Source organism: Dipteris shenzhenensis, chromosome 27, assembly GCF_047967505.1.
Source record: "Dipteris shenzhenensis isolate YYH24624 ecotype China chromosome 27, Dip_SZ_1.0, whole genome shotgun sequence".
Taxonomy (NCBI): domain Eukaryota; kingdom Viridiplantae; phylum Streptophyta; class Polypodiopsida; order Gleicheniales; family Dipteridaceae; genus Dipteris; species Dipteris shenzhenensis.
The window spans coordinates 37,132,370-37,145,464 of record NC_141622.1 but is presented as its reverse complement, the minus strand read 5'-3'; the positions used below and the strand labels follow the sequence as shown (position 1 = coordinate 37,145,464).

General features: G+C 43.7%; 1 protein-coding gene across 1 annotated transcript; it reads right to left on the bottom strand.

Moving 5' to 3' along the window:
- Window positions 1-11,003: 11,003 nt before the first annotated feature.
- Window positions 11,004-11,456, bottom strand: LOC147884247 (uncharacterized). Its single transcript, XM_087399152.1, has one exon. It carries the CDS (start codon window positions 11,436-11,438, stop codon window positions 11,004-11,006), a length of 435 nt encoding a protein of 144 aa, XP_087255278.1. The 5' UTR covers window positions 11,439-11,456.
- Between the last annotated feature and the right edge of the window lie 1,639 nt (window positions 11,457-13,095).

Sequence of the window (13,095 nt, the reverse complement as noted above, 5' to 3'; positions counted from 1 at the left end):
AAAATCAACAAACTTGCAACCTAAATTTGAAACCTCACTGGAGTCACTAGACTATCAACCTCAGGCACTCTCAATGGTGTTCCTTTCTTTTTGTTGTGCGGAGTACAAGCTGACGATGGACTATCAACCTTGGGCAACCTCGATGGTTTTCCTTTGTTTTTTTTCTACAGAGGAGATGATAGATATGCTAAATGCCCCACCATCCTGGTAACCATGAGTGGTCCAATGTGCTCAAGTTGTAAGGCCCCCATATAAGGAGAAGCAATGTGTGAGCCCGGGACACTAGATGGATCCTAACTTGCATGTCAAATGAGGTTTATCAATGAGACTGTTGATGGTAGAAAGGTGATTGTGTGGGAGCCCCTTATTCTTGCTTGGGCGTAGGGGCCAGCTGGCCCCTAGCTGGGGGGTCCTAGGGGGGCCAGCGACCCCCCTGGTGGGGGTTTAGGGACGGGAGCCCCCGAGGCGATGGTATAGGAAATATTCCATGGACAACTAGTCGGTTCCACTGACTAGATTGACTGGTCGGCTCCATCGACTAGGTCGATTGGTCGACTCCACTGACTACATTGATCAGACTACCGCCCTCAAAGCTATAAAGAGGCGACCTCCCCAGTCCATTGTATCAGATTAGTTCAGATCAGATCAGATCTTCCAGTTAGTAGCTCTTCACCTAGTATCTATCTAGATCACCATCTAAGCTCCATTGTGGGAGTGCACGGGTGGACGGAGCCATCATCTGTACTACATCAGTATTGAAGGAAAAGTTTGTTCCTCTCTAGTTTGCTGTGTACTCTCTATTCTTTGTTCGGTTTTTGTTTCACTGTGTCGTGTAATTTAACATGGTATCAGAGCCCAGGCGGCTCTAAGGATCGAAGAATAGAAGAGAGGCGAGAGCTTCAACAGCATACAGAGTGATGGCAATAGGAAGCGGCTCCACAGGAAGCAGCTCGAGTTCAATAGCTATTGCTACACCAACAATCCAGGCGTTGAGGATTTGCCCACCAGCCTTCACTAAAGGCAAGCTAGATGGTATGAACTACACTCTGTGGAAGTTTAAAATTACTACTATTCTGGATTCATATGAGCTTCTGGAGACAGTACTGGGGACTGGACCCAGAACCACAAGGAACCCTCGACCCAATAAATCCGGGGAGTACGATACCTCCTAATGCTAACCTTCTACGAGCTTGGAAATGCAAGAACGCAGATGCTCTGTGTGCCCTGGTTACAAGTACTATTGATAGTGTTTTGACCTTGATTCAGCATACATCTAAGGCAACTGTGGCCTGGAACATATTGAAGAGTCAATATGAGACGCGGAATCAGACAAGGATCCAAAACCTGGAGAATCAGCTCGCAGCTGAGAAGTTTAATGAAGGAGAGACAGCGGAGGTGTTCATAACCCGAATCGAAAATCTGCATGACCAGATGGCTGGTGCTGGGATACAAAAGACTAGCGAAGAGCTAGCTCGGCGGTGTCTCCGGATATGTCCACCAAGGTTTGATGGACTAGTAACAGTGCTTAACACTCAGGTGAGACCCCAACCATTGTCATTTGAGGAGTTCTGTGCTTTATTTATGGAGGAGGAATTTAGGCTTAAAGCTCGAGGGAGGCGGCAATGGGGATACTGCCTTCTCTACCATCGCGAAAGGCAAAGGTGGTTCCTCCACCAAAGGTGAGTCCTCTACTAGTGGTGACAAAAAGAACAAGGGCGGCAAGAAGAAGTTTCAGGGAGAATGCTTCTACTGCAAAAAGAAGGGCCATATGATTGCAGATTGCTGGGTCAAGAAAGCAGATGAAAAGAATGGTATCTTGAAGAAGACAGATAATGGGAAAGAGACACCTAACACAGCGGAAGCAGAGCTGGATCTATTTCTGGCCATTGAGAACGAGTGTTCCTCAGTTCAAGAAGCTTCAACCACTGATTCATGGGTGTTGGATATTGGCGCCTCCTGTCACATGACCAGCAAGAAGGGTCTATATTGTTCCATGTAGCCTCTACAGGAACCCATCACTATGACGGTTGGTAATAATGCAAAATGCCTTGTTGAGGGTACACAGTTTCATTTGTTTCTGAAAATGGAGATGTTATGAAACTATCTAATGTGTTGTATGTTCCACAAATCAAGAGAAATTTGCTATCCGTTGCTTCCATAACTTACCTTGACCATGAGGTGAGATTCAACAAGACAGAAGCAAAAATTATGGATAGTGCAGGCAATCTTGTTGGCAGAGGAGTAAGGAGGAACAACCTTTATGAGCTAAGTGGGCACAAGCAAACTTTGGCATGAAAGATTCGGCCACATCAGATTTGCAGTGCTTAAGGAGATGAAGAAGTAAGGTATGGTTGCTCACTTACCTGCAATCACAAAAATCAAAGAACCATGTGAAGCTTGCATGATGGGCAAGCAACAGAGAAAGGCATTCCCACAAGAAAGCAAGAATAGAGCAAACGCTCCTCTAGAGTTGGTGCATGTTAACTTGTGCGGTAAGATGCCTACATAGGCCTTGGGGGGATCTTCCTATTTTTTATTGATTGTCAATGACTATAGTAGGAAGATGTGGGTGTACTTTTTTCACAAAAAGGCTCAAGCTTTTGGTAAATTTAAAGAATGGCTACACCTTGGCTACAGCTTGTTGAAAATGAAATAGGGAGAAAAGTGAAGAAAATTAGATCGGATGGTGGTGGCGAGTTTCTACAGAGTTTGGAGATTTTTGCAAGAGAAAACGGATCAAGCGACAAATGACGACACCACATACGCCTCAACAAAATTTGGTTGTTGAACGCCGAATGCAGACCACGGTGGAGATGGGGAGGTGTATGTTGAAAGATGCTAGACTACCAAACCACTTTTGGGCTGAGGCTATCAATACTACAGTTTACATCCTTAATCGTAGCTATACAAAGGCACTCAAAGGTAAAACACCACATGAGGCTTACAGCGGTAAAAAGCCATCTGTCTCCCACTTCAGAACGTTTGGGTGTGAATGCTATGTGCATGTACCAGATAAAGAGAGAAACAAGCTACAACCAAAAAGCACCAAATGTATCTTCTTAGGCTATTGTGATAAGAAGAAAGCCTATAAGTTGTATGACCAAGAGGCAAAGAAGATCATAGCGAGCCGCGATGTGGTGTTCAGGGAGAAACCACATGCAGTGGAGGTAGAGAAGAGCTCTTCCACTTTATCATCAAGCGAAGAGGTAATTCACTATGGACCTGTCCCAAGAGCTATAAAGGAGGAGGAAATATCAGATGATGAAGGTATAAGTCACCAACCTGTTGTTACACCACCGGAAAAGCCATTACTGCGATGGGTAAGGTAGCTCTACGATCATGATAACCAGATGCCTATGTCTGTTGAGCAGCATGCAGATGGACCAAGGCGGTCTCAGAGAATCGAGGAGCAAAGGAGGGCTTCTGCTCACATAGTCAATATGGCCTTGATGGCTGAGATTATTGCAGAAGTAAAGGAGCCTGCAAGTTTGGAGGAAGCACTTGCAGACCGAGATTGGAAAAATGCTATGCAAGTGGAATATGACAGCATCATGAAGAATGAAACTTGGGAGCTGGTAGATCAACCACCTAATAGAAAGGTTATTGGCACCAAGTGGGTTTGGAAGATAAAGTATAAGGCCGATGGGACTTTGGAAAGTACAAAGCCAGATTGGTTGCACAAGGATTTTTGTAGGTTGAAGGGTTTGATTTTCAGGAATCTTTCACTCTGACTGCTAGAATGACCACTATTTGCACAGTACTATTGGTGGCTGCTCATAAAAAGTGGCCAGTTTATCAAATGGATGTTAAATTAGCATTCTTGAATGGTGACGTCAAGGAGGAGGTGTACGTGGCTTAGCCACCTGGGTTTGAGGCCCCCCCTTCTAAGAACAAGGTATGTAAGCTCAAGAAGGCTCTATACGGGCTAAAATAGGACCCGAGAGCATGGTACCAATGGATAGGCAAATTCTTTCATAAATTAAACTTCAAAAGATGTGCCTCAGATGCTAACTTGTATGTGTAAAGGAAAGGTGGAGAAACTGCTATTATTGTTCTATATGTGGATGATCTCCTTATTATAGGTGACTATGAAGACATGATCCAGCAGACTAGAAAGGCTTTGAGTACAGAGTTTGAGATGACAGACTTAGGCTTGATGCACTACTATTTGGGGATTGAAGTCTGACAAGAGCCAAGCAAGATCTTCATCTCTCACCAAAAATATGCAAGGGAGATCTTGAAGGCATTTGGTATGTCCGAGTGCAAGGAGATAGCTACACCTATGAAGGTAAATGTGAGGTTGTCTATGGAGGATGCCTCACCACTAGCAAACATCAGGAGGTACAGGAAGTTGGTTGGCAGTCTCATCTATTTGTGCAACACCAGACCGGACATCAATTTTAGTGTTGGCGTTTTGAGCAGGTTCTCCAATAAGCCCTGGGAGAATCATTGGAATGCAGGGATGCAGGTGCTCAAGTATGTGAAGGGCACTCTTGATTATGGCATCACCTATGGTACGGGCACTTCCTTGGCTGGTCATTGTGACTCAGTAGATGTTGATTCCAAGAAATCAGTTTCTGGATATTGTTTCTCTTTAGGTTCAGGTATCTTCTCTTGGATCAGTAAGAAACAACCAACAGTGGCATTGTCGTCTACCAAGGCTGAGTACAAGGCAGCATGTTTTGCTGCATGTGAAGCAGTGTGGCTGAGGAGGACCTTATGGCACATGGGAGTGCAAGAGGATGGGGTAGTCAATAGAGCAAGCGAGAAAAAGCGAGCGGGCCCAATGAAGCGAGCGAGTTTTTTTACAATTCCTCCGATGAGAACAAATTTGAAACCGAACTTACTATAGCAAGATGTTGTCATAATAAGCATACCAATAATCAGACTTACAATCCACCCTATCTTTCACTTGAAGAACATAAACTAATTACCAAACTCATAACATAGATGACTATTGAAATACCACTTCACCCGCAAAATGCACTAGACCAAAACTTTCCAAATGTATCCATGGTTCACCACAACAACTATCAGTCTATGAACAAAATGGTGTTTTAAACCATGTTCTAATCCCCCTGACATTCATCCTTATGTGTTATACAAAAGACAATTCGCTACCAACAAAAAGCAAAAAAAATCAATTGCTAGATCAAGGCCTTACAAACACTATCCAAAGCATCAAAATTTGTACTTTCTTGATTCAAAGGCACCCGTAATTGTTCACTATCTACCATATTATAAAGATGCTAAATAACACTTTCAAAGTCCTCAATTTTAGCATTCAAAATATATAACAAAAAAACTCAGGGCCAGTAGCATACTAGTCATCAAAGGGGTTTGTGACAGGTTCCACTCTCTCTTCTTCCCCCTCTCCATCATGCTCTGACATGATCCATTTTCCAGAACGATCTGCCACAAGTGGCTCAACAATGCTAGCCATAATATTGTTGTCTGAATCAAATGAAAAACAAGGCCTGCCAATGGCCTGACAAGCACGCATAAGAGGGGCTGTACCACAACCCATCTCTAGAACCAGCCCTCCAGGAACACAGAGAAGAGACATAATGCAACCTACAAAAAAACTACTCCTCTCTAGTCCACCTCGTGCTAGCTGAGAAGACATAGGCACGATTGTCCTTGCAGAGGGAGGTATGTAATGAGTCCAGACATCTTCACGTGGATCAATCAAAAGCTGTTGGAAAAGTGGAAAGCTCTCCTCCCAAAAAACTATTGGATTCTTCTTTGCTCTACGTATTAGAGCTAATACTGAAGATTGCATCTGGAAACCACATGGAGAAAAACATGTATAGTATATTGACTTCAACTAGCAAGCATTATAGCATGAAAGATGGCAAAGATAGCATGCATAGGACTTATCCTTCCAAACATAGCATGCATAGGACCAACGAGGAGACATTTGTCAAAGACACTTTTATCATGGAATGCAAACATAGAATGCATGGAATGGTAGCTTACCTTAACACTTTTATCATGTTCTCTACAAAATCCATATGGAAACTTGTCATGAATGATCACACGTCTGACAACCTCCAAGCCCTGGACATATGCAAACCGTTCCATCCAACCAATACATTGTCCTACAAGCAATTAATTTTATTTAAAACTAGTAGAATGGAAACAAAAATGTGAAATGTCAATTGTGGTATTGTGCCTTACCTGCCAAAGGACATATGCATGCCAACCAACCACTATCAGACAAAGAAGCTGATGCAACTGCAAGCCCATGCCGCACATGGTCCTCGAGCAAGACATTCCAAGTAGGAGTGGATCCTCTCTCATCAAGTGGATAGCCAGATGGAAAATCGAGCAATATAAAATCTGAAGCCCACTTCACCTTCTTACCCATCCTCTTGTAGTCCTGATCTCGACTAGCCACTGTAATAAAAAACTCATGCAAAATAGCATACTTATCATTTCTTTTAGAGTCAGCAAAGTCTTTGCCCATTGCAATGTAATCTCCAACTGTACAAGCAAACAAAGGTGTGATGCCACGGGCCAAGGAAATGTCAGGTGACTGTGATCGATGGAACACGTATTGCTTCACAAGTCCCGAGATTGATTCTCCACCTATATGCAAAAGCAAATTAATTACAAGTAAAACTAGTGTTAAAGGAACAACTACATATGCAGAACACAACAACACCCTTACCTGCACTCTCTATGTGATCCATTTCATGCCGCATAGGACTAGATGGTCCCTCATCTAGAAAGAGAACAATCATAAACTTATTAATGCAATGTCAAAACAAATTGAAGACAGCATCAACAAACAATCATATTGTATCTTCCTTACCTTTTTCTGGAGGATGTTCTTGTTTCTCTTTCTCTTTCTTATCTCTCCTTGAGCTTCCCTCCACTTTGTCCTTACTTGCTTCATTGGCTTTTTGTGAAGCATAAGTATTGTACAAGTCTCTTTCTCGCACCAGTACTTGTCCTTTAGGAAAATCTATCCACCAGGGACAATGTGCTAATTCCCATTGAGAGAGACGGTGCATGCCAGGTGGATACATGCATGCAGCATGACCAATCTCCACCCAACTCTTGCACAAATTTGGAATGTCAGAGATCCTTTTCTCTATTGCCAAGTGGGAGAGATATCTATCAACCAAGAAACACAAAAAAATTGGATGTCCCAAACCATCAAAAGGTCAAAAAATCAAGTGGAACAACCATCAATGATTGTGTAAGTACATGAATCAATAGCACAAAAATAGACAAATGAAAAATGAACCTTCGAATGAATTGACAACATACCTATAAACCACCCTATGGGCAGCCATGTCCAACTCAGATAGTCCATCTCCTTTTTTTCCACCCTTGCTCTCCATCTTTGTTTCCTTTGATCTTAGCACCACAAACATATGTCTTCTCCCCTCCAGTTTTATATCCTCCATGTATTGCTGCAATGTGTAATCCTTAGGGGTATCCAAAGGCATGCCCATTGTTGTGATTACCCTCAAATCTTCAAGCACTTTCAATGACTGTCTCTCCACCTTCTCCAAAAATATCTCTCTACTAATCCACCTAAACAGTAAAAGTTGACGCAATTTTATAATAAAAAAATAAGAGTCATGTTATTGGCAAGAAACAAACAAACACCATGAAAGATGATTTGTATTGGTAGAAGAAACACACCCTCTGTACTCAAGGTCGCCCACAGGCATGAAGTACATGTCTCGCATAGGTTTAGTGGCTTCTAACAAAGAAAGGAAAATATTTTTTTTTTCTAATCTCAAATCAGACTTTGCAATGAGTTGGAGCTTCTCCAATGTCACGCAAGAGTCCGCACCATCAAAGCGCAAGGCAAACAACTTTTCCAACCAAGCCTCTCCAAGACCAGGATCTATACAATTCAACACCTATCCAAAGATGACATGTCAGTCACTTAACTTCAAAATAAATGCAACAAAGTATAGAAAATTCAATTCACACCTTTCCCATCCTATCAGCAATTCTCTTTTGAATTATGGTACGCTGCTTTCCTTCTGCCTCTCCCCTTTGATCTAAAGGTAGCTTTGTAGATATTTTGTCCATTGCTTTTTTAAGCTCTGTATTGTACTCAACCTACATACATAAGTTCCAATTAGAGAAAGCAAAGGAGTGATAAAGAAGTAAGCATCAATACAAATGCAACATTCTACCTGGAAGACAAGCCTTGCCAGATAACCTCTTGTCAATGGAAACCATGGCTTCTTCCCTTTACTCTCTTGAGCCCTCCAATTCTCTATTGATTTGATCTCACTCAAAGAAAATGTTTTCATAAACACCATAGAGTCACACTCACAAATGTTGTGTGCATTTATGAGTATGTCCCTTAGACTGGGTTTGATAATGGCATGTTCATTCATGCTAGAAAACAAACAATAAAGTACACAACCCAATCAATAAATGCAAAGTAGCATAAAATACAAATGTGGAGAAGATTCAAAGAGTCCATGTACTTACGAATTCATTCGTTGTAGCCCTGCCAAGAGAGCAATCTCACTAATTTTCCTTGGGTCAATTATTGTGCATACCACTCGTACATGTCTTTTCTTGTTTGTAGGAAAGATTTCCTTGATAACACTCATCCATGCAGTGGTCCTATGATTGCCCTCCCAAACAAATAACATCTTTTGCGACATAAAATGAAAGTCAGTGTTAGACATCACATCTTTCTCAAACTCCTCATCGACCTCTCTCCAGGTGGGAGACCAACTCTTCCTCATATCATCTGTCACAACTATCTCCCCTCCATCACTCTTGCAGACAGATACAATGAAAGACCCTTTCTCCGGGAGATAGCCCTCCACTTGAAATGTACTTTTGAGTGAAGATACATCATCACGAAGTCCTCTCACTCTTGCATAAGGTATCAACCTACACAAGGGAATGCGAGGACACTGGTTTGAATCAAGCATCCTACATTTGCCAATCACATCACCTCCTCCTTCCACCTGAACTTCACTATCATCCAACTCATCCTCCTCCACTCTTGGACCTTCATCTCTTTGAGTTGATGATACTTCAACCTCTAGACCCACCACACTTTCTTGCTCTTCGGTTCCACCTACTGATGATTCAACATTGTGATCTACTTTTGTTCCTCTTGTCACCTTTGTAGAATGTGCCACTTGAACTTTTCTGCCTTTTTTTCCTGTCATCCTGAAAAGACAAAAAACAAGGCATTTTTCCAATCATAGTTCTCAAAACCTTTTCAATAAAAACCAAAACTAAAAACAAGAAACAACATGTAACAACAGATAGAGTATAACCTATGGCAGGTTCAAAGGTCTTCTCAAATCTTTCCATATGCTCAAAAAAACATGAGAGCTTTTTTACATATATATATGATAAAGGGTTTGTTTATGAAAACATATGTAATACATATCACGAGGGCAAAGCCCCAAACAGATAATGAAGTGTGTACACCTCATAAGGAAAAAGCTTCAGACAAATATCTCAAACTGCTGACATATATGAATGCAAAGGTGTGTAAACTCGCACTTATGAATAAATATCATTTTACATATCTAGACAAAAATACATGTATCTACCAATGCAATTGATTTCCAGTTTAGGGAACATTCACCCACTTGTGTCCTAAAAGAAAAAGTTTCATCTCCAATGCACATAGTATATCAACTTGCAGTGGTATCTATACACTTAGATATATGGAATTGCAGTGGCAAATATGCACTTCTATGCCTACCCCTTACCCTCATGAAAAGACACCTTGAGAAGCGAAAAAGGACAGCGCGTTAACGTGCTGTCCTTTTTGGCATCTCAAGCTGTCTTTGATGAACGCTTTTCAGCAAGGCTTTTCTACTCAATCCTCCATGTATCAATACTCACAAGAGGTTGCTTCGACTATTTCATCTTTTGTCTCCAAGTATGCTTTGGTATACAGGTCTTATGGTCTTTGGAATGCTATTGGACTCTTGGAGGGATAGGTCACATGGTCTTTTGATCGCTATGCAAGGAGGGGACTATTGGACTGCCCGAGGGACCAAAATAGGCAACGCGTTAACGCGCTGTCTCTTTTGGTCTCTCATGCAATTCTAGAGCATAAATAGGACTGTCTTCGAAATGCTACCTAGATGCCGATGGTCTACAAGGTTTTCTAAAAGTTTTCCTCTTATCTCTCTACACTTGAACATTGGACTTGCACTCGCTCATTTGTTTTTTTTTGTGAACTTCTTTCATCCGTTCAAGAGTTGAATATCACTTGAATGCCTCACATGGGAGCGGCTGCCTGGGGCAACAAAAGAGGCAGTGCGTTAACGCGCTGCCTCTTTTACTGCCCTTCACAGTCCAAGTTCCCCTCCCTTGCATGACTCTGGGTAACTCTAGCAACCACATACATGCCTCGTATATATGGTTTGTAGAATATGGGCACAAATTTTTGACGGCGAGTCTTATAAAATGAAATGATACCTCGGGCTGCTACACAACCAAGTCAACAAAAAACCTGTGAACACCATCGAGTCCTAAGCAACAACCACCGAGCAATGCAAGCAAAATGGAGTAACGAAACAAAATGGAGCAAGAAAAAGTCGTGAAGAGCCCGAGGAGATAAAATCCGACGCCAAAATGCAGACTAATTAGACTATACAGAAAGGCGTACATCCCATAGCCAGGGGCAGCAAAAGAGGCAGCGCGTTAACGCGCTACCTCTTTTGCTGCCCCAGGCTATGGTGTGTATGCCTTCCCACACTTCCCACAGTTCAAATGCTGTGGTGGCAGTTGGACTGCCTGGGGCAGCAAAAGAGGCAGCGCGTTAACGCGCTGCCTCTTTTGCTGCCCCAGGCAGTCCAACTGCCACCACCTCCGAGATGTAGATTCCATTAGTTCCAATCCTTCAGGAATTATAGGTGCAACATACGATAGGTGCATTTGTCAGCGAAGGAATCGCCCCAAGATAATGAAGCCGTGCCTGTCGGGGACGAAGAAAATCCTATTCCTGTTCTCCCGTTTCTGATATACTCTGCCTCACTCATTTACGCCCCTCTGGCGAAGGAGTCGGTCGGGAACGAGCGCGAGAGACCCATAATGCTCTTGAAGGTGATCTTATCCGGGTTCTTCTCGTCGATGTAAATCTCGTTCATAGGCACCCAGACCAGCAGATCCTTGGCTTTGACGCCTCTGATATCCTTCATCCGCTTCTCCGTGATGGTGCAAGTGACGAGCTCATCGTACACGCAATGGCGGTCGGCCTTCTTGAAGTGGTGCTCCTGGCTACGGCGGGTGACCATCCAGACGAAGCCGGTGTCTTCGACCCAGCCACCTTCGACGATATCCTGGAGGGGGAGGAGGCCACCGGGGAGGTGGAAAGTCTCGAAAAGCTCAGCAGATTTATCAGCACATTCTTCACCGAGGAAGATGACGGCCTTATCACGGACATCAGGGAAGTAGACAGCAGTTTCGACGGCCATAGCTAAAGAGATAGAGATGGAGATGGAGATGGAGATATTGAAGATGAAGAGAGGAGCATAACAAAGAAGGGATTTGGGGGGGTTTTAAGAGATGGGAAGAGTGTGTAGAGCATTGAATATAAAGCGAGTTTTACGAATTGTTCGTGCTGGAAGTGAAAACTCGGCACACAAGCTAATATCCATCATAACGATGGGCATTACAATATAAGCCACCAGAGAAAGGGAGATGAAAGCGAGGCGCCGAAAGGAAAGAACGAAAGGAAAGAACAAATGCTGTGGTGGCAGTTGGACTGCCTGGGGCAGCAAAAGAGGCAGCGCGTTAACGCGCTGCCTCTTTTGCTGCCCCAGGCAGTCCAACTGCCACCACAGCACAAAAGAAGCTATCGGAACAGGAAACTGCTCTCACAATGTGAATCACGAATCAGAAGCTTGAGAGTTTCAGAGATCCTGTGTGAAGACAGTGGAAACGGTCAATGCAAAACGTAAGGAAGGAGCGGAGGCGACTCTCCGCAACGGAAAATGCAAGACAGTTATTATGGCGCTTCTCCACAGTATGAAAAAACTCGGGGCAGGAAACTGCTGAATCACGAACCGGAAGCTTGAGAGAGAGGACAGTGGAAATGATCGATGGAAAATGCAAGGAAGGAATCTCCGCATCAACGGAAAATGCAAGAGACTGGCTATGTCGCTTCTCCTGAAAATTCACGATCCCCTATAGCACATACGCAAGCCGCGCGAACTCGCTGTGGCGCTCAACCGAAAACTGTGCACTTCTCTCCATGCCTGCCAGTCTCTTGAATGTCCTCCGCATCGAAGATGGAGATGATGACCGTGCACTGTTCATACCCTTGCTGCTCGAGGGTTCCGAAGAAGAAGTCTCTCCCACGTCTAAGGCTTGCCTTTTGAACCGCCTGAACGAAAACCCCCACCCCTCTGTGCTCGTTTGCTGCTCCTCTTGTTGCCCTGCTCCCAGATCCGTGAGTATCGTATAACTCTGGGAACGATGGAAATTAGTTGCTATTACATGCAGACTAATTTCTGATTCGTGATTCACATTGTGAGAGCAGTCCAACTGCCACCACAGCCTTCGATGTCGCGCGTAATCTATCAGGGGTCGGTCGATCTTCGATCTTCCAGGATCTCTCTCGTCAAGCGGGTTCGAGGTGCTCGGCTCATTAGCCATTGTTTATGAAACAGATAGAGAACCCGAAAACCCAACTATTCCCTATTCTCTTCGGCCTTAGAAGCACCTTCTAGCCAATCTAGCAAATCAAGAATCTAATCCGCTCCAAATGCTGTGGTGGCAGTTGGACTGCCTGGGGCAGCAAAAGAGGCAGCGCGTTAACGCGTGCGCGTTAACGCGCTGCTTTTGCTGCCCCAGGCAGTCCAACTGCCACCACAGCCAAGAGAGGGCAGGAAGGTACTATGATCATTCGTGAACTCTGAGCGACTATCGTCGTCTACAAGGGGAGGACTCATGTCCAGTTCTATCCCAGCAATGCATCGTCAACACACAACCCTTCTTCTGTATTTCTTTCCGAGCTGCCCAACAACAAAACACACATGTAATAAAATTCGCCAAAACATGAGCGCATGAAAGGGAAGGTACCTGGGGCACTCTTGTTGATCTTCGAGTTTTTGAGAAGCGTTGCGTCTC

Bases quoted from the DNA above. Each gene is read 5' to 3' on its own strand.
- LOC147884247 (XM_087399152.1), bottom strand. From the start codon at position 11,438: ATGGCCGTCGAAACTGCTGTCTACTTCCCTGATGTCCGTGATAAGGCC.